General features: G+C 40.4%; 1 protein-coding gene across 2 annotated transcripts in view; it reads right to left on the minus strand.

The window, feature by feature from the left end:
* The window catches only part of RASA3 (RAS p21 protein activator 3), a 132,266-nt gene that overhangs the window by 68,664 nt on the left and 35,977 nt on the right, over nucleotides 1-27,625 (minus strand). For both annotated transcript variants that reach the window (XM_042039408.1, XM_042039418.1), the window contains exons 2-4: nucleotides 24,854-24,971; nucleotides 13,585-13,688; nucleotides 1,541-1,635 (exon numbers count right to left, since the gene is read on the minus strand). In XM_042039408.1, the coding sequence (XP_041895342.1) occupies nucleotides 1,541-1,635; nucleotides 13,585-13,688; nucleotides 24,854-24,930 (276 nt within the window). In that variant the 5' untranslated portion in view covers nucleotides 24,931-24,971. The remainder of the gene's footprint in view (nucleotides 1-1,540; nucleotides 1,636-13,584; nucleotides 13,689-24,853; nucleotides 24,972-27,625) is intronic.

The raw sequence follows: 27,625 nt of genomic DNA on the forward strand, positions 1-27,625 counted from the left end.
GTAATCGCATTTACACTACTTGTAATAAATGCTTATCATGGAGCCCAGAAACAGCTTTTAACAGTTGGGCTCTTGAAAGGATGCAAACAGAGGAAGTGAAAAACTGTACAATTACAAACAGAGAACATGCTTTCCAGCAAATACTGCGCTCCTCATCCCTCCAAAAGCTAGAGCTGCCTGCAACTTACATTACCAGTGCTGCCCTAGAAAGTCCCCTGGTCTAAAAAGCTTCCACAAACTCACTCTGTATAAATATTGTAACAAAATAAACAGTGCAGAAGCTTATCTAAATATTGCCTTCTTCAACTGATAAATTACAAAGGGAAAGTTTTCATATCCTACAGGAAATAAACACTCAATCTTTTGTTCTAAAAGTCCTGTCATAAGAGGCTTTGGGGTAAGAAGAGAGGGAGACCAGGGTAAACAGAATAGATATCATAGTTAAAAGCCTGTTAAAAGCCTTTCCATCACTAGCGACACTGAAATGTGGCATTAAAGAGGATCAATATTTTACAAGAGAGTGCCACAGGCTGAACAGGCTGTCCTGAGGCTCTCTTTATATCACATGCACAACAGTATATTATTTGGCTCTCCAAACAAAAAGACAACCTAATCTTGCATGTATTTTCACATATGCTTCACCACACATGACCATACTGTATGTTGGAATGTGTGTGCATTTTAAGTGTCATTTTCCAGCCTGGTATGTGCAGACTTGCAAGCAGACTGAAAAGCCAAGACACTGTGTCCAACCCTACCACACGGAATTATCTAAGAGGCTTTTCCCCTTGCGCAGGTCAGACATTCATGTCTCCTCCTAAACAAATATTGTGGTTCAAAAGTGATCTCTAATATACACTTACAGGAGAATAAAAAAAAAAAAAGTAACTGGCACAGTATCCTGCTACATCATTTTGATCTCTTGCTTTGTTATAATGACTGTTTTCACAAGACCTAATGTCGTAACAGAAAACAGAATCTGCTTCAAAGAGGGCGAGTACAAAAAGAGGAGACTCACTGTGTACAAAAATTTGCAAAGTACCAAACCCTAAATGTAATTTAGAGCTGAAGTAATACAGTTATCAGCATTCCCACCGTTTGGAAGAGGGCCTAGAAATCTGGCAAGGAATGTTTTTCACATCTAAGATGTACTTGTTACTGTTTCTGTGGCAACCTGCCAACATAACTATTTAAAGCAGTACCTGCAGGTACTATTTTCAAGATGGCTCCGCTGCCTGAGGAATCAACCATTATTTATGGGGCCTGAAGTTATTTGATACCTGAGATAAACACACCCCTCCTTGTATCAGTGACCCTGATAGTTCACGTAGTTTTAATTATTTCTGTGGGCAGAATCCTGACCCCCAGTGACTCACGCACACTTGTAATCCACCCTACACTTATCACTAAAACCCAAACCATACTAATGGTTCTTTTTGTAGGGAAGCAACACATCTGTCCTAGAGCTATGAAACCCATAAAAATTCCATGGCCTTGTTACAAATACTCCTTTGACAAGATATTTTTTTAACCATCTCACCTGTACTTCTGAATCAGCATCAACATGCTGCAGTTGAAACCAGGTGTCTCTGTTATGATACTTCTGCAGATCTTCTTTCTGTATAGCTACCTTTCCTGAAATAAAACAAACCAGAAGCACAGTTTAAGACATGCTGTAGCTCTCCCAAGATATATTTCCATCAAAACCAGGTTTTAAAACAATGATTTAGGGCCTGTCCTATCCAAGAAAGGCTTTAGAGCAAGGAAAGATTTTTATTGCGATTATTATCACAATACATAATGATGAGCATCTTTTTCCACTGCATTTTGTGAATGACTTGAAAATTCCTCAAGTCCTACTCACCTAACACAGTGAAGCACTAGACACTATGGACAAGCTTGTAAATATGATTATAGCAAAAATGTCATCATTACTTCTCTGACATGCAATTAAAATTGTGGGAAGAAAAGACTGGAAACTGTTGCAAGCAAGCATTTTTTTGAGGCTGATGTCTGTAACAATCCCAAATTAAAGGTTCTGTGCGTATGTTATTGTCAACAGTACTTCAGGATGAGGCATTTCACTATACAGCTTTCTAGAAGGAAAACAACTAGAGATGTCAAGTCACAGCAGATTCCCACATCTGCATTTTGGGGCCCTGTCAACCTCTCTCTCTCCCTCAAATCCTTCAGACTTCCCATTATGCAACCCAGAGCCACCCAAGGGCCATCCCTGACTGTAGAGAAAAGCAGGGGGGGAAACTCACCCCAAAACACTGAAGAGCTTTAACTCTCACCTTTTTATACCACTGTTACCACTACCAAATCAGCTGTTTTGGTAGGTGTGGTAACAGCACCCAGTTCCACACTGTGAACTAACAGCCCACATGGATGCAAAGGGTCAATGCAGACACTTCTGTCCTGCCCAGTATCTCTCAGGCAGTATGCAAAGCACTCTCTGAGGGACAATGAAACTTTTTCCAAGTGTCTTTCTTTGTATACACAAATCTGAGCATGGCATGCCTGAGGAGCTCGTGATCCTCAGAAAGCTGCTTTGCGTTGGGTGGCTCCCCAGGCACTGAGCAAAGCAGCGTGTTCAAAGTGAAAGAATCCAGGGCAGTCAGAGACATTCACAAGGCTCGAGGAAGATGGGGTTTGGCAATGTGGTTGAATAGACTTTTGCCGCTAGATGAGTTGCTCACATACAGTTTGCAACCACTGCTTTGTTACAAAAACACAAACTTCCTTTAACCAAACATTGTTAGATGACATTCACCAATGGATATAGTTTTGTGGGAAAAAGATTACCACTACCTAAATTCATGCAGTTTGACCAGATGTCAGTAATACATTACCCCAGCAAACATTAACAGAATACATTTAAAAAGAAAAAAAAAAAAAAAACCACATGATCAAAGACTACAAAAGGGGCAAACACAAAGCACTCTTCCCTTCTGAAATCTAGAAGTTTATGGAAGTCCTAGCAGCAAGTTATTACACACCAGCATTCCCTCAATTTACAGCCATTTCCTTCAGCTGGATAGCTTCACCCAGCCCTCCTGTTTGCTGGGCTACACCCCATACCATGCTGCAGCTGCATTCTTCTGTCACCTCAGGCTGCTTCTGGTGACAGTTTCCAGATTTTCAGTCCCAGTTCCTAAACTACCCTGCTATTCTTCCACAGCTGCCCTCCATAGTATCTGCCAGGATTTCTGCTCTAGCTTCCTTTTCAGAACTTCTGACCCATTATTCCCAAGTCTTGTTCATTGTGCCCTCAGCACCATCCTCTCACTGCTTGTCCTTTAGAGATTATCAGATCCATCTCCTGGCAAACATTTAACTAATTAACAAGGGAGATTAACAAGGGAGACACATTACCAGACTCTTTATTGGATATGCAGAGCAAGCCGCTTGAAACTTCTTAAAAAAAGCAATAATTAAATTACACAAACCTACAAAATAATATGTCAGGAAGGGTAAATAAGAAATCTGAACTGTGCTGAACAGAAGACGACAAGTTACTCTGCTGAGAATCTATGGCATGATTATTTTTTCAAAGCTTCTACTTTTATTCTCCAGCTATAGTGGCTTGTGGAGAACCTAGTTTATCTAAAACACTTTGAGAGGAATGCATTTAAATGCATGACCTTCCACTAACTGCTTTGGACCTCATTGAAATTATTTACTTTCACTGCTTGCTATCCTCACTGTACCCTTTAATCTCTTGCAGAAATCCTCCACTCAACTGCAGCATTGCACACACTTTCCAAACACTTTCCAAACACTGTCACCCACAATCAGTCTCATTCACAGTCACCTCCCATGTAAGAAGCGCCTTGCAGAAAACCCAAGGATGGTTTCCCAGTATCTGCACCTGTACACAGAAGATAAATGGTGTGATCACTGCCCCCTCTTTCAGCAGGGAATGCCACTGCTCTCTGCACCAAGGATGGCAGGGTTACCCAGGTGGGTCTGGCCACAAAGTCAGTACATGATTGCAGCACAGAGTGTTCACAGAGAATGGCACGTGCCTCCAGCTCTGAGGGAGTTAACGTGGTGATACAACTGTTTTGATTAGGAAACTGTTTGAACAGCACCGTTTGCTCTGCACACAAGCAAGTTTTATTAATGACTGAAACTTATTGACTGGGCTGGCTATAATCCAGGGGTTTTCATTGCATACCAAATGGTTCACAAAGAAGAAAAATCTACTAGGGAAACAAAAAAAGGTAGCAGTAAAAAGAGGGCCTACAGTTTGGCCAGTCTGAACATATGCAAAGATATATTACTGATAGGGCAGAATGTTTGATCTGCCCTATTAAACAGTTCTCTGCATACACACAGAGGAGCTTCCCTCACAATTCGGTAATAACTCTTTACTTGCACCAGCCATGCCCCTATGTTCATGCAGCTCACATTCCTCTTCCTCATCACCCAACCCACATAAAACACAGTGCAGGTGCTGAGCATGGTCATGTTTCTGCCCTAGTCAACACAGTTACTGCTCTTCCACTGGCTGACCTAAGTCTGACCTGGCTCAAACAACTTCCAGCCGAACCAGAACTAGGTTAAATCTAGGCCAATAATCACAAGCTGTTGGCACCTGTCATTTGACCTGACACTACAGGATAAGAACCTGTAATTCTCCCTGAAGATAAACCCGACATGAGAGGTCAGAAAGATTTATCACCACTCATTTAAAGGACATTTTCTTCTTTGAGGTTCTTCAGCATGTTCCCAAACTCAAGCCCATTGTCTTGCACTCTTTCTCAAGACTTGGGTGGCTTCCAGACAGCATCAAGAAACTCTAAATCTTGCACCTGAGGCACCCAGCCATTCCTGCTGGTTTCCTCAGAGTGGCCCCAGGCTGCAGAGTCTGCATCTGTTTAAGCTTTTTGAGACTGTATGGGAAGAGGCAGGAAATAGCTGAGCTTGTTGAACAATATAAGGTGTAATTTCAAAACTTCATATAAATTACGTTTTTAGATGTTAGATTCTCAGCAATAACCAGCAATGATGAAGTAAAAGCATTCTTCTCATCTGAACTAATTTCTTTCTGAAGCCTGAAGCTCACCAGGACCTCAGATTGGGGGAGGGTAGAGGAAAACCTCACACACTCTGGTGTGTCTTCCACCCATATGGCAGCAATTTCCCTATGCCCTTTCCCACACCCTTCAGACTGAACAGACCTTCACTGGAACATTTAAATCCTAAGATCTGTGTTTAAAACAAAGGTGCAACATGCCACAATTGAGCTCTTCCTTCTGTGAACCCCTCTTAAGGGAAAAAACAATATACCGATAACCTATTATTGAGCAGATAGCTTACAGATTAATAAAGTTACTACCTAGGCTATGGATGGTTTTAAAGCTGCAAATTCCACTTTACAATCCCTGGTACAAACTGATTTAAGAGCCTCCTACGTTCTCCACCCATGCACCCCTGTCCTCTCAGCAGGGCATACTGAAACTGTTGAGGAAATCAAGTGAATCCAAAAAAAAACCCAAACAATGAAAATAAACATTCTGGGAGAGGAGAAGGGAATAAGAGATGTTTCAGGGATCACATATGGGTGGGTGTTGGCATTTTTAACACAAAGGTCATTTCAACTGACCTGCTTTAGAGCTTCCCCACTCAAGAGTCACATTAACACTGCTAGAAGACCACTAGGAGATCACTAATTTAGGCACAGAGGCAGAGATATTGAACAGAGAAGGGTAGGAATTTCTGGCTATACCGCCTGGGAAAGTGCTTGTGGAAGCACCGCACCCTCAGTGCCCATCCCTCACTGGTTACAAACATTTTTCCAAAGCAAGTCAATGCAGCCCATTAACTTGTCCCTGGACATGCCTAGGCTTGTTAAGTTTGGGTCAACGTCTCCATACAAAGACTAACAAAATTGATTAATTTGTCTCAGGCATTCTCCATCCATACATAACCACCTCCTGTCTGCATTACCTGTTGGTGACAAAAGGGTTAGGCATCGGTTAAAGGATTACATCCCACCTTTTAATAGTAATTTTCCAGTTTGCAGCTGAGATATGTGAATATTTATGACAGATGCTAGACTACTAGAAGATTTCTTTACTGAAAAAGTAGTCACAGTAGCAACAGGACAGGAACTTGTCATCTTAAAAGGGCACAAGGCCCTACCTGAAAAGTGATCCAACTGTTATTTTTACAGAAGCCTAAAATCAGAGCATTTTAGGAGCTCTTGTATCTTCTCTTCAGGATATCTTTATCTTGGAATATCTACACAGTGAAAACAACAGAATTTTACACACTGCTCCCAAGCAAGCTAAAACAATATAGTATTTTTTTAATATAACATCCTCCATTAACAATGACTGCAGTACAGTTAATTTACAGCAAAGGGTTAGGTCTGACTCACACATTAAAAGGCCCCAACAGTCTAATTAACTGAGTCTGCTCTCAGCTCTGAACAGAGGCTACTTTGTCTCCTTCCTATATGCCCCAGTCTTACGCATAAGTGAGCCTCAAAGCTACTTCAGAAGTTGCTTCATGTTATTATGTTTAGTGCACAGACACACTGTATCAGCGTACTCATTTAATAGAACTGATATGAAGGTGCACAAAGTCACTTTCAATACTTGGAAAGACAAAGGACAAATCAATCAATTTTAATCAACACTTTAGGCTGCGAGACCTAATCAACTTGAAACAAGAAGCCTCACTGCTATTCCAGCCTGCCTAGAATTTTATAATTATCTGTATGAAAGGTTATTTGTCTTTAAATGAAAGTACAGAAACTTTGCCTGCCTTGTTCAAGAACAGCACAAACTCAGTCACCTCTCCCAAAACACAGAAAGATTGAAACAAGCAAACCCCCTATTTGAGAATTACAAAGATAAAGATGAGAACTAGGGGCAACATAAGGCTTCCGAGCCTTAGAAGCAGCAGCATTGCTCCCTCACGGCTCCTGTGCAGTGCACCATGAAGCACAAGCACTACTAGACCATCTGCTACAATGGGTAAGAATTCAGTGGCAATAATGGCAGAACACTTCCAGCACAGCAGCAGTGCATCCTACAGAGAGTACTGAGGTATGAGACATTCATGACCCCAATTTAATTTGTTTGGGTTTTTTTAAACTAGTCCAAATAGAATAAGAATATCACTTAGTAAATCAATTTTTCCCCTTTGTGGGATTTACCTTGGATAATAAAGGAGAAAAAAGTGGGCTGTGGACAACATATAGCTTCTATCCTTAAGAGCTGCAAGCTGCAGCCTTGCATGAAGTATCTTCTATCAGGGTTGTTTTGTTGGTCACAACTCAAGAGATCTCACCCAGCTTCCATCAGAATTTCTGCTCTCCCTTCCTGTTAAAAACAGCAAAACCCCCAAACAAACAAACAAAAAGAACCCTCCTCAACCACACCTTTGCTATCACCTCTCTGGCAGCTGCTCTCTGGGCCCTTAAAATGGCCCCACATTTGAGACACCAGATATAGCCTGTGGTTGGGACAGCAGTCCTGAACTCCAGACTTGCAGTCACTGCTGTCTGCCTTACAGCAGGCACCAAGTCCCTGAGCATGCTGCCTGCACTGAGCAACCACCACCTTCTTTCCCTCATTCTACATACAGACAATATTAACACTTGTCATTAGGTAAGGAGGAGAGCTGCATGAAAGTACGGTCCAGGTCCTAGCACATTATCCTCAGTAGTTTTGTTCATATTTTTTCTCTTCATCCGAGAAGTACAGATACCGCTTTTTGAAAGCTCAACTTTGTTTTCCTGCTCTTGGGACCACCCATGAGGTTAAAGGATATTGTGAGTGCATCCTAACAACCTATTCTATGCACAAAGTATTTACTTTAGCCTTTCTATGTAGCTGCAGAGAACCTTTCCAGGACAATTCTGAGTTTATAGCTTCTTGATATTTGTCATTCTGGAAGAGTCATCTGTTTCCTTTTATTTCATTAGTAGCTATATTTATACCATAATGAGTAGATACATTATTCCCAACAGTCATTACGGAAACAGTAAACCACTGCCTAAACCGTGGTCAGGCTAGAAGAAAACAAGGAATACTATTTTCTACTGAAATTTTGATCTCTGCTTCATGCTGTATGGAGGATCTTTCCCACACTTAACTAGCAACAAGCACAGTTCAGCAAGGATGATTCTTTTAAATTTTTTTTTTCTTTTAAATCAGTAAAATAATGAAACAAAAAAGGTGATGCTTCAGCTACATTTGGTAAGGGTTACCTAATAACAGTAGATAGCTTGCTTGGATATTTGGTAATAAATTGTGGCAACTCTGCAACACACCTCTTCAGCTTTGGAAGTAACCATTAACAAAGGCACAGGTAACTCAAACATGCAAGCCTTAAACAACTTTCAATTCCAAGGTGTTTTCACTTTGTGCGTGTCTCAAGAGCTATGATTTGGTTTCATCTATTTTAGTCCAGAGTAGCTAAGTTTAACTACTTCCGAAGACAAATTTTAGTGCTTTGCTTTGCTTCACCTAATCCAGCATTAAGCAAGAAGAGAATTACAACCTGCCAGAATACAATAGCCACAAGAGTTTCAATTTGTCATAGAACACACCTAACAACCTGTATGGAGGTGACTTAGGGCAGTGAAGTTACTGTAAATGTAATTAACAGAAGAACCACGCACTAGTCTTCTAGCACTGGCTTTATGCTCCTTCACGGAAAAGCTTCAATAATAGACACCTTTATTCAGCACCATTCCATCCCCATCAGCACAGCAACCAAGCCTCTCCTCAGCCAGGAGTACCACAAACTTAGAAAAGTTCTTACCCCCCAGTGCACTACAGGGACAGTGCAGCACTTCTTCCCCCTCAGAACTTCATGGGGGTGCATTTTGTTCTATGCAGCTCTTGCTTAGCACAGATGTTGGCAAATCAGTTTCATGTACCTCTTACCAAATGAAGTGCTGAGGCAAAAAAAACTGAACTGACTTAAGTAGAGGATAAATAATTGTGCACTTGTCACCTGAAGGACAGACGATATTAACTAATCTCTCACTGAAGTGTTAAGTGACTTGGTGTGGCACGTTTCCTGTTTTTGAACTGATCTGTATGTTTAAGGTCACACCCTGGCAGCCTGAGCTATTCACTACACACCTAGAAGAATACCAGCTCAGGGCATATCATGGATATATTTTCCTCACTAAATCTAGCTCAGTTATTGAAGTGTGAGAAGCCCAATTTATTGTCACAGCATGTCTCATTCAACATTTCTAAAAAGCTGAAAAATACCAAAACAATCATTAAAGACTATTTGCCTGGCATAGCAGCACTACTATCCTAATATTCCTTCTGCTGCATCTACCCAGAGACATCTTTTTTTTCCCATTATTACTGGAGGGGTACCAACTGACAGTTTTTCAAATTAGTCCCATCTCCTCTATGCTTTTCTGATTGTAACAACTAGATGGAAATAGCTATTCTACATATTATAGACACATATTCCAGCAAATTGGCCTACTACTGCTTTGATCATTCAGAAACAAACATGCAATTTTAAATTGCATTTACCATTGCTTTCAGTAGTATATTTCCTACTCAAAGCATCTCAACATACTATATTAATCAGTACATAAACTCTATGCACTAACAGTCAATATCAATTAAACAACTTAAGACTAGTTTACTTTCACAGTAACTATTTGCTACATTTTCTCTACAAAAAGAGAAAAATAGTATTTCAGATCCACTGAACTCCGCATTTTCTTCATTATGTTTGCATTTCAACCAGCATACAAGATTCTTCCAAGACACAGTTGTTCAAGAGTTGTCTGTTAAACAAACAAAATCCCAGATGACTTAGCAATTACAATTAAGAAAATGCAAATGTAATAAATGAACATGCAAACTCCAAAGATATCTTTATCTGCACAATCCTCCCATCCTGTATGCCAAAATACTACAGTATGTTCCAAAACATATCTGCTACACATGTTCCAGTTTGAGTTTGTTTGACTCTTCTCGGAAGTTTGTGTCAGAGGCTTCAGGGGGTTCTTGTTTTTCATATTCTCTCTCCCACATCTTCCGCTTTTGGTAGCTTAACCATTCTCATCTGTCACACACAGAGTTGCATTTCTGAAGTTAAAGAATTTACCATCAGAAACTTATACTTCATATTTGAATAAGTAAAGGCATGCCTGAGGTCCGGTAACCCTGGAAGTCAGTATTGTAACACCAAGCAAAAGTCCTGGAAACATTAAACAGTGAACCAAAAGGAATTCTGCTAACTAATCATCTTCAAAAAAGAGCTACTTGCCAAATTCTCACCATTTTGACATATATACACTCCATTCTCTGTCTTAAAACCCCCTCAAAACCAGCGAAAAAAACAATGCAAAGAGACATCAAACACTGCAGATCACACAGAGGTAAATTCACAATCTCAGTAACGTATGGACTTAAAATTAGTCTCTCCTGGATGGAAGACACAACCCCCAACTCACTCCTCTGAGAAAGTTCATTGCTGGATGAGCATGAGTAACCACATTTTCTTCAACAGATTTGTCTCATGATAACATAATGTAACAAGCGATCTCCAGAATGCAAACAAAGGGCCCCTAACTGCAGAATTTGGTGGTTCAGTGGAAAAGAGCTCACTCAAGTTCTACTCTGACCATCCTTTTCAGTAGGGACCTCTTCCAAACCTTTCTTGCTCAAGCCTCTTCAAGAAAAAGTTTAAGTCTTAAAACTGAGCTGAAGATACACATAGAGCAGCTACTGCTTTTAAATATGACAGACTTTTATCAAAGAGTTCTCTTGTTCAAAAAAACTCTGCTGTTGAGCTTTGCTGCTGCTGCTGCCTCCCATTCAATAGGAACTACTGAAAACAGCCCCATGGAGTTACTCCAGAGCACTGTTGTCTTTCCAGAAAATTTTCCTACTACAAGCGAACTTAGAGAGCAGTATCAAACTGACCGTAATTCTGGATTTTTTTCTTCTTCTCTTCTTCTCTTCTGTGCTATTTATCACACTTCCAAATCTTTGAAATGCTTTTCAAAATATGCCTGCAATAAGGAGGAAGGGGAACAGAGGAAGGGAGGAAAAAATACTGCAATAGATAATATGCACTGTGAAATTTCAATGTAGACAGGAAACACCAGAGTTTTGGCTTCTAGTGCTACATCAATGCTGACACCAAGCTATGTGGTCTGGTTGACACGCTGGAAAGGAGGAATGGCATGAAGGGGGACTTCAACAGGTTGAAAAGGTGAGACAGTGGGAACTTCATGAAGTTTAACAAGGCCAAGTACTAGGTCCTGCACGTGGGTCAGGGCAATCAGAAGCTCAAACACAAGCTGGGTAGAGAACGGATTCAGAGCAGCCCTGAAGAGAAGGACTTGGCGGTGTTGGTGGACAAGAAGCTCAACATGATCCAACAATGTGCACTTCAAACTTCAAAGTCAACGGTATCCCAGTGACCAGCAAGTCTAGGGAGGTGATTCTGACCCTCTAACTCTGCTCTTGTGAGACCCTGAGCTGGTGTACTTTGTCCAGGTCTGGGGCCCCCAACACAAGAAGGATGTGGACTTGCTGAAACAGGTCCAGAGGAGGGTCAGTAAGTTTATCAGAGGGCTGGAGCACCTCTCCTATGAGACAGGCTGTTCAGCCGGGAGAAGACATGGCTCCAAGGAGATTTTATAGCAGTCTCCCAGTGCCTGAACAAGAAGGCTGAAGAGGGACTTTTTATAGGGCATGTAGTTAGAGGACAAGGGGGAATGGCCTTAAACTGAGAGTAGGTTTAGAATAGGCATTAGGAATGAATTCTTTTCTGTGAGGGTGGTGAGGCATGGAACAGGTTGCTAAGAGAAGCTGTGGATGCCCCATCCCTGGAAGTGTTCAGTGCCAAGTCGCACAGAGCTCTGAGCAACCTGGTCTAGTGGAAGGGGTCTACTTCACCATGTTCCAACCAGGGGTGTTGAAACTAGATGGCCTTTAAAGTCCCTTCCAACCCAGGCCTTTCTATGATCCTAAGACCAGTATGGTAACATACCAGTCTGCCTACCTGTGGATTCTGCAACACATGCAAAAGTTAACTTTGCCATTTCCTGAAGAGATAGTGAAAAATGAAAACTTCATCAATAATTCAAGCATGCAAACAAAAGTCTTTATATTTTCTGCAAGTCTTTTTCACAAACTGCTCCCAGTATCTTTAAGATTACTCTAGCAGCTCCTGAATAATTCCCCTCCAACATCAGAGCTTGATTACTAAAACGTGAACTTAGGAAACATGGAGAAAACAAAAATATTTTCACTTCTTGATCTGCAATTTCATGAGTCTGACATGTATTAAGTGGTTCAAGTGACTGTTTTTCCGAGAGAGGGAGTAAAGCCCTGAGCAAGTAAAGTCCCTGGCCTGTTGATGGGTCACTGCAGCTGCTAATAACTGGTGACACACAAGAGATCAGATAATTTCAACAATGAAAAACTCATCAGTTGAAAGAAGGGAGGTGTTACTTTCAAAATGCAAAGGAAACTAGACATTAGAGAGACAAAAAGCTTTCCAAAAGCTCACTCAACAATCAGAAACTGACTCCCTCCTCTCCAGGATGCTAAACACATGAGCTCACTTACGGACAAAGAGAATGATGACCTGCTTTCCCAGCTCATATGTATAACAATAATTAAAGAAGAAGCTTGTGACTGCATGACAAATTACTGTAATGTAAAGATACATATAAAATATCTGCACCACCATGCCATGGTTTAAGATAATAAATTCTGTGCCATTATACAAACTTGCTCAACATCTGATAATCTCCTCTCTACAACTCCATCAAGACATACATCTCAGTGATAGCTATAGCCATGGTAGTCATACACTACTATTTAGATAAATAACTAAAAAAAAAAAAAAAAGAAGTCCAAAGTGTTCAACTGATGTAAAATAGAAACTGTTCCCCTCAATAACAACTGAATTTTACTAGGTTTTTATCCCCAAAGAGATAAATGCAGTGTCATGCAATTTGCTGCAGATGAAATGCATCGCAAATAATATCTGGAAAAGCAGGAATCTCGTCAATCACAAACAGGCACTGGAAGTCTTTTAGAACTATTCTGTGACAGCTTGATCTGAAACACTCCACAAAATTCTGTCATCATTGTACTTGGGGTATCTATGGCCAGCAGCTATTCCTCTGCCTGTTGTTAAGGTAGTCACAGTTTAACAATACTGCACACAGACAAGTGTGAGGACCCTGGAAAACTGCAAGATTAAAGGCCTTGCATTTAGGAAAAAAAAAAAAAAAAGCAACATTTGCAGTAACAAATGATGTTGTCAGCATTTAAACAAGGCTTTATAGCCTGTTTCAGTTAAACTACAGTTTTCAGTTAAACTACAATCTGCATTCACTATCACAGACAGTGCTTATCTACCCAGCTTTTTTATATATAATATGTAATACTGAAGGCATTTTTGTCAAGTGGCAAAAGAAGGGCAATACTGAGCAGCACTTACCACTATCGTCATCAGTCCTATCAAGACCCCCAACTCGTAAGACCATATATGATGTAAAAGTTAAAATCCAAGAGAAATAAGCTGTAAAGAAAGTAGTAATTTATGAACACATACCTATGATGGAATCCCTTCGAAAAACATCTCTGTCAAAAATATAAAATGACAGATGGCGAAAGGTCCGAGGAATTTCACAGTAAAAGTCTTCTCCATAGAAGGGGCTGAGTGAACAACAAAAACACCAACATACACAAACACACACAAAAAAAAGGAAAATAGATTAGTGTTGGTATCCTGGACAAGCCAGTGTGTTGACATTTCACACCCAGAACATCACTCTGGACTGTGATGGTCTTTCCCACCAATGAATGTGCACTGTCAAGCACTGTTCCATTTTGACTCTTCCTAAATATCTTAACTGCCCAGAGAAGAAGATTTTTTAATGTGCAAAAAAGAACAGATACTTCTTTCTATCTGGAAAACAAGTGCCCCTTCACAAAGGGGGCAGAGACCACATTATTTGTTAACATACAGTGCCTTGAAGGGTAGAGAGAGGCCCCTGCTGCCACAGAATGCCTACAGTAGATCATTAGGATAGAGACCACAAAAGCATACATGAACAGGATGAGCAAAATACAGTATGGTTCGTAGCATTTTTTTTTAAAAGCATTTAGTATACTTAAAATAAAATGCCTACAGCCATTGCATCTTTTCTTGTCCCCTGCAAAGTCTCTTATATAAAGTCAGATTCAGTCAGCTGATGGTAACTAAGCCTTGGAGCTGGCTCCATGCTTGTTACCTCAGAGCACTGCATATCTCTTTTTTGCATAGTGGAATTGCATAGAATAATTTTTTTTACAGTAAGACCACATTTTAAAAAAAATTCTATCTCAGTATGAAAAGCTCTTTAGGGACCTAAGGGGCTTTCTTTGGATCCTACCAATTTAAATGGGGAAAAAACAAATCTCAGACACCTGGCTTTCCCTTTCACTTTCTTTCCATCGAATTATATGGTTAAGGATTTACTCCTAGGAACTATAAGCATATATCAACATTATTTATTCATTGACAGGTCTACCATTTTATACAGACCTTTCATTCCAAGTCACTCATGCTTCAGTAGATCTAAACGAGTGGATGCGATTTGAGTCACATGGACAAATACAGCAAGCACTGCAGATGTAGACTTAACAATAAATCTAATTCCAACAGGCCAAAAGCCAGCAAGTTTTTTCTTCCCCTCTTAAACACAGACCTCCTTATTGCCTTAGTTGAGCTCAAAAATGAGACAGAATTGTTCTGTCGTTTTAATGATTATTGAAAGGTTTTTATGTTAGAAAATTAGATTTACAAAATTATTAACAGTTCCTTGGATTAACTTTAAATTTTTCAGAATTTTGTCAGGAAAGGTCATTCCCGTGGCTTCTTTCAGGATGTTTTACACCAACATGTGTTTCTGCGTGTATTTCCACCTACAGGAAAAATACTCTCCCCCAGAATAACTACGTTCCCCCAAGAACTAGCTGACAAGTCTCCCTCAAAACACAAAGGCACTGCAAATTAGCTAACCAGTCTGCGTTTGAAGGGAAAATGCCACATTAATTTCATGAAATCCAGAGACATCGCTCAATATTCACCAAGAACATTATTTAAGTCACTACTCCACTAGCCACAAGGAAGAACACATGTTGGAGGAACAACAAAGCCCAAGGCACACCCATAGGCTAAACTTCCACCACTGAAATCCCATTCCTTGAAATAAATGCATCCACCCGTAAATTATGAAAACCAGTGTGAGGCCCACTCAGTCATCCCTACTGTGAAGGCAGGGGAGGCAAATCTGACAGCTGGAAATGGCAGCCGGTTTGACTGTCCCAACTGCCCCATCCGATTCAGCACTCTTTGTTACATCCTCCTTAATGGTTCTGCTCTGAGAGGTTTTATTTGGAAGTAGGAATTTCACAGCCACACCTCAGGCACAAAATACCTTAACTCTTTGTTACAAGCAGCTTCTACCAAACTGGGAGCTATATGACTGTCCCAGCAGCCATGCTTCTGCTGGCAGCCCCGAGGGCCTCATTCTGTGCACATCACTTGGTGCAAGTTTTCACGCACAGGCTTGACCTGAGGGCGCCACACAAATGCATTAATATTGCCCAAATATCTAGTGCATTATACATGCAAAACACTTTCATCATTCTAAGCTTTAATACTCTATTCAGCCATAAAATTGTCCTTTCTGCTGGAAGAACATGACAGATTAATTTATTCACTAATGACCTTAGAATGAAACAATACTTAATGAACTGTGGATTATATATCCAATCCTCTATCAAAAATATGCTTCAGTACACTGCAAGTCTAAATGCAATGTAAATACAACTGACTTACACTGAGCATAATTTACTGATTCTGGGGGGAAGAGCAGGGAAGAGATATCAACTGGGACCTTTGGCAAGTCCCCCTATTAATGTTTGTCATGGGTGTTGAACAGAGGCAGAAGTCAACTAAGATCACACCACAGCAAAATAAACAAGAGTCAGAAAAGCAGAGTGGACAGCAGGAGGTACCTAGCCCAATGCACGGAATCAGAAAGAGGCTAATTAACAGAAGAAATGCTATGAAGGCTGACTTAGCCATGCAGGGACCATATCAGGTCACTACTTCTGGCACAAGGTTTATTAGTCCTAGCAGTGCAGTCTGAGCCCAGAAGAGAAGCTTTGTTCTGCTCTTGGTTTTTCCCCTCTGAGATCTTGAACCCCTTGTAGATTCACAACCTCTATCACTCAGGTAACACCCCTGAGGTGCATTGGTTCTTAATTAATTTAAGCAAGCAGATTTCCAACACAAGCATACTCAATCTGCACTCAGTAATTAGCCAGCAAAGTTTTAACTGTAAGGATACACATCAAGATAAATCTGGTATGTCCCCAACCCAATCTTGTGTAGCTCTGCAGAAACAGTAACTTCTTCTTGAAGGAATCAAAAGCAACCACACAAATGCTTCCAGCTTCCACTTAGATGTGTGCCTTTTCTCCATGTATCTCTTCAGAACAGTACTCGCTTTGTCTCCCACCCAGACCTGAAGAGCAAGAGGTCGCAGCAGTCAAATCCCGTGATTTATTTCCCAAGCTAACTTATCTTGAACAAGAACCCCAGGGCTCCAGAATGGTTTTTCCAAAAGAACAGCTAAATGCCTTCCCCAGTGTCTCCTCTCTCCGAAAAGCCAGAATTTGTCTGACGGAGATTCAGTAAGTACTTTTATTTTGACAGAGCAATTAATAAAAAGCAGCAACATCTGCCTACACAGCCCTCGGGAGTCTGACAACATCCTCCAAAACAAATACTGGAACTAACCCGGTCGAAAACTCAAAAATCTTTCAAGAACCAAGTGAGTTCAGATTCAACATACAGGTTTTGAGTTGAACTTTTGATGTAGATGAATCAGCCCTACACTCAGGAGAAATTTTAATCATTCATAGTGGAGGAGTAACAATGAGGGCCTCCTCCCCAACCCTGGCAGTATAGACTGCAAATCAATATGATCACAAGGGAAGGGCATGGACAAGACCAGTGCTGTCATTATTTCAGTTTCTTCTGGACTTCAAACAAGTGATGGGACATAACTGCTGAGAGCAGGAACTTGCAAGGCCAGAAACAGTGGATCTCCCTTGAAAATGCAATTCATCTCCTTCCAAGCTGAACTTAACTGCGTTTCCAAACCCAGCTTTTTCAGTAAAGACTACTAAGTTTAGTACAGCTCTGCTAATTTCGTTTCAGTTTTGCCATCACAGCAACAAGAAGAGTATCAGTGCAGGTATCAGCTACTCTTTAGTTATGAAACAGGGCTTGTTCTTAAGTCGCTGTCTCTTATTTTCCTGATGAGTTTAGAAATGGAGAAAAGACCTGTACTAATTTTTAAATCCTTGCTCCAAGCTTTCAGGCACATAAGGGCCTGACTAACCTTCTATTCCACATACTCTCACTTCACACTCCTTTCTCATTTCTTTTTCACTACATGCACATCACCTTAATATGTTCTGAAAGAGGGAAGCCTGACCTAAACTGTCCTCCTTCCTCAGGAAGCACAAGGCTCTCTTATTGCACAGCTTTTGTACAGCCTTGACCACCAACACATACACTGATCAATCCCTCCTCAGGACACTCTCCCTAGTATGATTCCACAGCTCTCATCACAGAAGAGATACACACAAAAAAATCAAGTCAAAAAGATGCATAAATAGTGCAATGGATTTGAGTCTTCAGGCATACTCACTCTCCCCTCACCAAAAACTTGCTTGTTCTGAATGCTCATGGCATGGGAGCAGGAATACCAAGAAAACAAAACTAAAGAAGATCCCTCTAGGTATTGTTTTACTAACTTACAGCTGTCCAGCCCTCCCCATTTCAAGGTATCTATTTTTGAATCTCTTCTAATGCATGTTTTGGCAATAGATATTTTCAGGAGGAGACAGGGAAGGAGAAGAGAAACAGAAATTACTGTGCAGATCAAGTGGAATGAAAGCAAATAAAGAATCCTTACTTCGAACACAATAAACCCTCTAGAAAGGGTTCAAAAATTGTTCACATTTACATTTTACTGAATTCCAGAAACATACTTGCAATTTTATTTCATAGCTTCAGATATCTACTGATATCATCACAAATAATATTAACAGAGGGGAAGAGATTTCATAGAACAAATGTTAGTGTAAAAACATTTCTTTAGTTTCAGGCTGTGTTACAAAATCTCGTGCTTGTTTCTCAATACTTAGGATTTGCTAAAGCAGTTTTGTTTTTGTGTTGGCACCAGTATTTCAGTGGATGAAGTGAAAGAGTTGCACGATGAATAATAATGAAACCCCTCAAACCAGAATTCTTTGTGTATGGATTTTTTTTCTGACTGCTTTTGTGATTAAAAGTAAGGACTATTAACATGCCACAGGCAACCCCATGTCCTCTGACTATTTTAAAAGGTTTAGAAATACTGGATTCATCCTGCTGCATGAACTGAACACCAGAGTTCACATCACCATGTGAGCAGGAAGCAAAATCAGTCTTGTACAAAGGAGCACACTTGTTTGTTTCTACTACTACGCTTTTTCTACTACTTGGCTAATACTTTTTATGCTATGCTTTGCAGCATATGTAAAGGGAGTAGGGTAGAACAGAGAAGGTTTATTCAAAGCAGATACACCAAGCCAAATAAAATCTGAATGTACTTCAGTCTCTTACTAGACACAGAACTACAAAACAACAGGCAAATAAAAGCCAAAGCTGGCAGATGTCATGGTAGCTTTCTGACACATTTTATTAAAAATAACTAATATTATATTTGAAGCGCAGATTTGGCAGAGGACATGCAACAGGAAGTATATGGCACAGGAGGCAACATCAAAATCCAAACATATCACTCATGCCCACTGTTGAGAGTGCTGGCTGCAGTCTACCAGACACCCACCGAACCTAAGTGAATTGTTTCTCACGTCACTGTGCAGAGACACTCAGACGAACAGTGCTTTGTTACATCCATAACCAGCCCTACTACACTGAGGAAAAAATAAAGCAGTGTGCATTTTCTCAGTCCTGTGCTCAGAAGAGACAGACAGACACATGAGCTATACTTATCAACCTCACTTGACAGTTGCTGGTTTGGCTCAATGAGGCTTACAAGGATTATGATAAATTGAAGCAGCAGCCGTTTGGCCCCTGGTCACCTCCCAAAATATTCTGTAAGACGACACACACAAACAGCAGAAGTCACATTACAGCTGCATTTACTTTTTTTTAAAATCACTCAAAGCAGCCTAAACACCAACACTTGTTACTCACATGGGTGGTTTTTCATATAGATAAATGCTCTCATTCATAAACCCTGCCTTGGGTCTCAAGGTTCACCTCACTCTCCTTCTTCCATTAAGTCTGGCTTCCCTTACTGGCACCCTTCCCAGCTATATTACTTCCCTGCACAACCATGCAGTCCTTGGCTTCAATAATATCCCTGACCAGGCTGAAGTTGTACCCCTTACCAACCTTAAACCTTTCCTTTAGAAGCTTGAGTGTTCCAGAACTGAAGTTTATTAGGAATTCAAGCCACAGTTAGGTGCTGTTGCATGCAGAAGATGGCACATCCTGGGAACACATGGGGGTAAAGCTGCAGAACACGCTGCAACATCCACCTCAAGGCCTCTCTGCTTAAGGCCCCTGGGCTGGGCAAAGCTGTTATTTCAAGAAGGTGAGCTGGCAATGTAAGAATGCAGAAGCAGCTAATGGAGTTAACTCAGATACAACAGCTAATTTTGGCAACACTCCAACTAAGGGAAACAACTTTGTGTTTAAAATCTGAGAAGAGGCCTGCATCCAAGATGTTATCAGAACATGAGAAGTTTAGCTATGCAGCCATGAACTCCAAACATACGGGGGAAAAGGATTTAAGCAAACCTAGAATTAGAAAATAACAACATTAAATATGGCAGTAGAATAACTCAAAGTTCTGAGAGCTACTGGCTGAATTTATTACCTGATCTAATTCTTAAACAAAGACAGGGCAACCACTTATTAAAGAGAACATAGCCTTAAGTGTGAATTTACAGCACATTTCAATATACACTCGCAAGTACACAGCAGACTTGTAGTTCTCACTGTTATGTTCACCAGAGACTAGCAAAAAAAAAAAAACCAAACCAACAAAACCCCCAAAAAACCAACCAAAAAAACCTGGGGGTGGGAAAGTGCCTCTGGCTTCACTTGTTGTTCATTCAGGGTTTGATCACTATGTTTAGCACGTGAAAAATTCCTCAGTGAAATAGTGGTGAACTAAATAATCACAGACTCAAGATGCTTGGCTCACCTCTCTAAAGCACACGCTGTCAGACATTTGATTCTTAGCGTACGACAGATTTTGCCTTTATTCATATCCTTGAAACAAATTTAGAGATGACACATTCCTTCCATTCTTCACCTATGATTTGAGAAGCTGCCTTGATTTCCTGTTGCAGCTGACACTGCCCTTTAAGTGAATGGGCACATTTGATGCAAACTGCAAAGGCAAAGTCAGTCTTAACACCAACAAGCCAAGAAAGTTCATCCTTGGGAAATATCTGTAGCTAGGAAGCACTCCTGGATGGTGGAGCCTGATGTAGGGAATACTACTAGTGAGGGAAGATAAGTAGTTTACTGACCAAAGGGAATTAATAGGCAAAATTCTTGTCAGGCTGTTTACTTGCAGCTCAGAACTAAAGAAAATTTGTAGATCTCTGCATTAATAAAAACACAGTCAGCCTAACATGCTCCTTAGGACATAAAATACACAAGTCCCTTCACGTACATCTTTGCTAGGTAATATGGAATGGAGCCAAATCTATTCAGTGTCTTTGTAGATTATGGTAATATAAATACTGAATGACAAATACAAAACAGAGAAGCATATTAAATCCTGGCTCTAACTGACCTCTCCTTCATATCTTATGACTTGCATGTGACCGTCTTAGAATTTAGTAAAAGCCTGTGCCAAGTTTACAAAAACAGTGCTGCTTGAAGAGTTCAAGATTCTCTCCCTGAGAACCTGGATTTCTGGCTCTGACCAACTCATGTATTCACTGTTCTTGCCCAAAGATCCCCAGAGAAGTGGGATGATTCTGAACCACCCCTATAAACATCACTTTCATGTTGCTCTGTGGTTTTGTAGGAAGACCTGCCCCAGTGGTAACCAACCCTTGACGTGTTTCAGTCAGACACTACTAAGTTTATCGCAGCAGCCCTCAAAATCTTCCAGCACAAGGCAGCAGTGCCCACCATCCAGTTTAACAGCAGCCAAGAGGCTGGATGACAGGAATGACTTAAATTCCACATTCTAATTTATGAGCCCCACCTGACTGCTGAACAGAGGAGGTAAGATTCACCATGCTAGTTCCTCTCAGTTTTTGAAACACAAACTTAGATAAAGGGCATCAACCTCATAGAGATTCTCTTCAGAGCACCGGTAAGGGCACTTCACTGGACAACAGGATGTGCTGGTTCAGTTGTTTTGAGTTCTGAATGATTCACGAATTGTTGATTTAAAAGGTTACTGCTCTCAGCTGTCTTCTCATGCCTCTGCTACAGTCTAACAAAGAAAGAAAATCTGCTGCAGAAGATTAGGACAAAGCTCAGGGAGGCAACTTCTTACACTGTCCCAGTATAAAACAGGAGATGATGAGTCAGAGTCTGAAAGTTCTATCAAATATGTTCCAAGCAGGCCAGAATTGGACATCCATCCAAGTCCCCCTGGGAAGGAGAGATAACTGCTTCCTTTTTTCCATTTGCCAGGTCTATTTAAGCTTTACACCAGGAGAAGGCCTGCATGGAAAAATATACACTTATGCAGTGCCTAGTAGAAGCCTAATGAAGTTCAACAGAGAAAAAAGGGTGGCAAAGAAAAAAGTAATTCCCAGCTACACAAGACATTGTGTCAATTACAAGTCTTTTCATGCAGGTGATGAAAAAAATAATTCAGAAATGCTGCAAAAGATGGGTTTCTCCAAGAAGACATCATTCCAGAATCAGTACTAGGGCTGCATATGAAAGACCTCGCAATTCAGATTTTCATACAAAGCATGTTGATTTCTATAGACTACATAAAAATAATTTTTTGAGCTTATTGGAAGATGAGGGGGGTAATCAGCCTCAGTAAAAACACAAGCAATTCTTAGAACTTTACAGCAAGTCAGCCCTGTGCCAGACATGAAGTGATAAGAAATAGAAAACAGGCATGAACAACAGATCAGAGCCAGTGCTCTCCCCTTCAAACTGTAGGGGAGATCTGTGTCAAGCTGTGTCACCCACTCCAGTGCCAGCCATGTGGAGTTTCAGGCAGGACTCAATTAATTTAGTCGAGCATTGGCCCAGCTTCACATCCCTGTCCCCAAACATTGTGTATCACTGCAGCAATACCTCAGAAAAAGGGACCAACACATGATTCACTACTAAGTTGGCAAGTGCCTGGCAAAGAAGCACCGTACACAAGAGCAGGAATTTCTCTGCTGCACAGAAATTACACAGCCCATAGGGCACATAAGTCTCGCTTGCCCAATAACTCACTCGATGGGTTAAATGAATTTGCAAACAAGCATTAAAGAATGTAACAACATGACTGGCTCCCCAGCTCATCCTAGAATCCTACAAAAAACAATTAGGCAACTGCAGTAGGGTCTGGTATCATTTGAAAAACATCTTCTGGAAGTCTATGTATGCATTTGTTTTAAAAGACGTAAGCACAGTCATGAAAGATAAAGTAGCTGTTTGAGTGTGCCTCAATAGGTAAGAGCAATTCCTACCCATGGATTGGGAAGACATCCCAGGATTACCACTCATGTATTTGGGATTTTTGTCTGCTTTTCTTTTATGTCCCAGAAAAACAAAGACAGGGAAACACCTATATGGCTAAGAGCAAAACTGAGTTATATCAATGCCTATAAGTGGATATTCAGAGACTGTGAAGCAGCAAGTTTTCCAAAAATAGTACTTGAAAACAGAAGCTCACACAGGGAGAAGGCAGACTCCCACTGAAGACAGGAATTTACCAGGAGAAGAAAAAATGACCAAGGAGACCATCTTTAGTCAAGCCTTAGATCAAAGAAAATAGGTCCATAACGGGATTTTGAGAAGTCATCTGGTCCCGCCACTGTTTCAAAGCTGGAAGATCCCTATTATTTAGTTGGGACTGATTATATAAAACCTATTAAAAGCCATCAGCAATAAACACAAAAACCAACACAATCTACTCCAGTGCTTCAGAACCTTTAACAGAGATTTTTCTTCACAGTAAACCTTAACCTCAACTTCCCTCTCCACTGCAATTTGAGTTCATTATTACTTGCAGTGTCCATACTGGACAGACAGACCAGTTCCCTCCCTTGCAAATTTTTGGTTGTTGGGGGGGGGGGGGGGTGGCCGTTTGGGGTTTTTTTTGGTTTTGTTTAATTTTTTTTATTTACAGATTTATTCAGCTACATTTTCCAGACCTCTGATCATTGCTCAGCTCTCCCTGAATTCACCTCAATTAATAAAATGAACTTAGCCCCATCAGGAAACCAGAAACCTTCCAGTTTTGCACAGCCCCAGTGTACCTCTCCATCTTTACATAAAGATGGAACTTTTCCCACTGTAGAAATTAAACTTGCTGCTTATTTTTATTACCAGGAGTTTATTTTTTCAATAGAAAAATGCTTGGATTAATTCAAGGAAATGACATCAACTATTCTCATACATTCTCACTTCCCATCTTCCATTTCCCTGTGAAGCATTAATGACCATCCAGAAGAAAAAAAATTTTAGAAGTCCCAAAAACAACAACAACAAAATTGATATGACATCCAAAAATCACTTCTAGAGAAACAACTGGTTCAGGGATATAAGGTTTAGGGACACTACATGTCAGCTACAGGGGTGAGGAAGAAGGCATATAGACCAGGTTTTGCTTTTTGTTAATACAGTATACTACAAATAGGAAAGCATTAGCATCATCATTCAAAAACACCAAGGCTTAAAGATGAAAAAAATTTATGTGAAAGAACAACTAAAGAGACTTAGAGGAATAAATCCCACTCACATTCCTGAACGTGTCAGGTATTTCTGAGTGGTTGGGACTGAGGTCTAGAGATTCCTCCTGAAGTACATTATTTGCAATAACAAGACAAATAGCAAATTCCTAACATATTACTCAAATTGGGAAAAGGGTGAGAGTTATCTCTTAAGATAAAAGTTATAAACTTGACTGTTCCTTGCTGTTTCTTTCCTCTCCTCTCAAAAACGCCTCGCTTACCAGAATATACATATACACCTAGCCTAGTTCCCTTTATTTTTCTGATGTCTAAGGATTTCCAGGAGAAAGCATTTTAACTTTTACTACACGCTTCTCATTCTGTTTCATTCTACATTTGACATCTGCAATCTCACAGAAAGTGTCCAAGATAATCAGACAGGCATCTTGTGTTCAAACCTCTCCCTTCAGTCACAGCCCGTGACAGGAAAACAAATAAAATCCTTAACTCCGTAGGGCAGCCAGACCAATGCAAAATTCTAAGCATAGGAAGATGCAAAATGGAGTTTAGTGCACCCTTTCTAAGTTGAGATTTTAAAAGCTTAGGGAAGTTCAAAACAAATACTGCAGAAAGAAAGGAGCACTGGTTGTACACTGTTAGGAAAAAAATTAATATGGGTTGCATTGGTGAAGGCATTTTCCCATAAATACAGATAGTTATCATGACATTACTGGTTTTACCACTAGTGTTTTTAAAACTGGAAGAAGAATCCTATTCATCCTCTCTTTTCCCCTCAAGAAAGTATCTTTGGAATATTGAACACACCTAGTAAGCAGAGAATGAGAATTTATATATGTATGTGTTACCATAATGACTTCTCCACTATTTTGGTCCTGAAAACCTCCTCCTGGTCCAGGTTTACAGTACAGTAGCAATCCCTCATCTTGTTTGGCCCCGGATATGTAGGAAGATTTTTGGCTTCACCTAAGACAAGAAAGAAAAAAACCAGAAAGATTACATATTACAACATTATGCATAAATTAGTTATCTGTCAACTTAAGGCAGTGTCAGCAACATGGCTAAAGCAAAGTATTATATTTTCCTTCTCAAATGTGAAGTCTCTATTAAACTTTGCAGCAGTCTCCTGTTTTCATTCCAGCCGGTCCTGACAGTCACCAAGTTTAGAGCTCAGCTAACAATTCAACTGTCTGTTGCATCCAACTTATTCACATGTATTTGAATGCAGACTATCTCCTTCCATACTCGTACTTAGATTCTGATCAATGTTACCATAAGATACCAGGAGCACTATACAACATAGCAATCAAGCTTTCCAAGACAGCCCACTGATTTTATCCTAAAGCCATTACCAGAACACAGCAAATGAGCTGTGCAGATCACAGCTTCACCACTCTCCACGGATGTGAAGATGGAAAACAGTCACTTTAGTTACAGCCAACAGCCTTAGATCACAAGCTGGACTTCAAAGCACTCTGATGGGATAATTAGCACTTGTGAAGCTGTCTAAGGTCCTTGCACAAAGGTACTATGCAAGTCATGAATATTCTTCACAATAACCTTTGTTTCAAAACTACAGCAAGAAGTAAGTATGTATCCTGTATTTAACAACAACAACAAAAAGGACAGGACTGAGGAACTCAGGGTAACCAAGAGACTACCAAACCCGAGTATGAAACAAGAACAAAACCACAGTTTTCCCATACATATCTATTAACAACCAAAGCCAAGCACTAAATTTCTTTGGCTGACTGATAAAAATCAAAACTCTCCAACAGGAAACTGGACAATGCCCCTCACTGTTGTGCGAAAGCAACTTAACACTATGTGGATGAGTGATTTAATTCTAAAGACAAAACTCAGACCTAAATGCAAGTCTACAATGCTCATGGTCTTATTTACCGTCAGTCTTCCAGTAGCTGGAGATTATTAGCACATACCATGGGAACTAGATCATTCTCTCCTGGTAAAAATACAAGGAACAAAACAAAACTAAAACTGCACAGACCAAGGGAACACAGGCTTGTTCACCAGTATAGAAGGAAACTCTAAATGATGGTAACAAATATAACTTTCTATCCAATGTCTACAGCTCAGCTTAAGCGCACTTTCCTAGACAGAGTTTCTGTCTCCAGCTCCCAAATAGCTTTATACTACTAACAGAATCGCCTTGCTTTTTCAACCCTATCTTCAGTAAAGACATACTTTTTCCTTTTGGCAGATTTGTTCAACAGCAATCTGATGCATGTGCATGTAAATACTGAAGACGTGTAGAGAGGAAATGCTGAGCCAACCTGCATCCTCAGCTACAAAGGAAAGGCACAAAATGACACAGGACTCCTGCCTGTGATCCGTTTCTGGCACACTGTTCACGTGCTTTTGCTAACTGACCCATGGCATACCCTTGGAAACACCACATATCCACATTTCTCACAAATGGCTTGTATATGAGTGACTGTATGTATGTATGTTTTCTAAAGCTAACAATGGAGCATATATAGAGGCACTAAAAAGGGACTTGAAACTGTTGCTTCAGTAATGCCTCGCTTGAGTTCTTCTGAGTAAGTTTGCTGTCTCAGCTCAGCTGATACAACTTGATAGCATTCTTCCCACTTCCTTCAGAGTTGTGAGACACTGCATCAAAAAAAGCTGTCTCCACTGTAATTTGAAGGTGTGACTGGAACATCTGTTGGTGCGCCCAATGTGGCGTTAAACTAAGCTGAAGTGTTAGCAATAGTTTAACTGCAGCAGCTCTAGACAAAAATATACTGAGGATTATTGATGGCTTGCTCAGTCTGCATTGAAGTCTATCCTGCCATACTAAACCTTCAAGTTTTATTCTTGTTAGTCTGAGTTCAAGCAAGTTACAAACCAAATGCACTATTCTCACAGACTGGGGCCTCCAAGGCTGTCTCCTCTCCCCAGGCAATCAAATTTCTATTAATTTTCCTCACATTAAAGTCACATGAAACCAGACTCTTTTCTGGATGACTGGGTACAGTTCCCCAATGAGAGAGAGTGTCAACAGGAAGCGTTTCAATAGCAGACTGATAAGGAAGTCTTCCTCTGGGGCTGGAACACTGTTCTCACGGTTCTTCCAAAAGAAAGACACAAAACATTTCAAGCTCAAAATCAAACCAAAATAATAACACAGCTTCCCTTTTTCTGCACTCTTCCACTTCCTACTTCAAGATTACTGCATCACACGAAACCAAATCGCAATTTTTCATCTTGATTTCCTTTTTTTGATGTGCACAATATTCACTTAAGCACCTAAAGGTAACGGTTATGTCAAGTACTCTGTAAGAACCACATTTGAAAACTCAGTTCTCTTCTTTGTTAAAAGACTTACAGTAGGAAAGCCCACAATATTGAAACATAAATGCAGCATGAAGGAAGACACCATTTAGCATCACCAGAAAATGGCTGCCTGCAGAGTTTGTAGAGCAAATTAAAGGTCACCACCATCACAATGTTAGAAAGCGCACAGACGGAAGATAAAGGGAGAAGACATTTTACAGTAATTTCTTCCTTCAAAATGGAAAAAGACCCTGAAAAACTACTGAGATTAGAACAAAGGATTAATTGACCAACCCAATACACTAATCATGTTACTGACT

This window comes from Corvus kubaryi, unplaced genomic scaffold (assembly GCF_017639235.1).
Source record: "Corvus kubaryi isolate FWS band 111438036 unplaced genomic scaffold, C.kubaryi_AGA036_p1.0 133, whole genome shotgun sequence".
Lineage (NCBI taxonomy): Eukaryota > Metazoa > Chordata > Aves > Passeriformes > Corvidae > Corvus > Corvus kubaryi.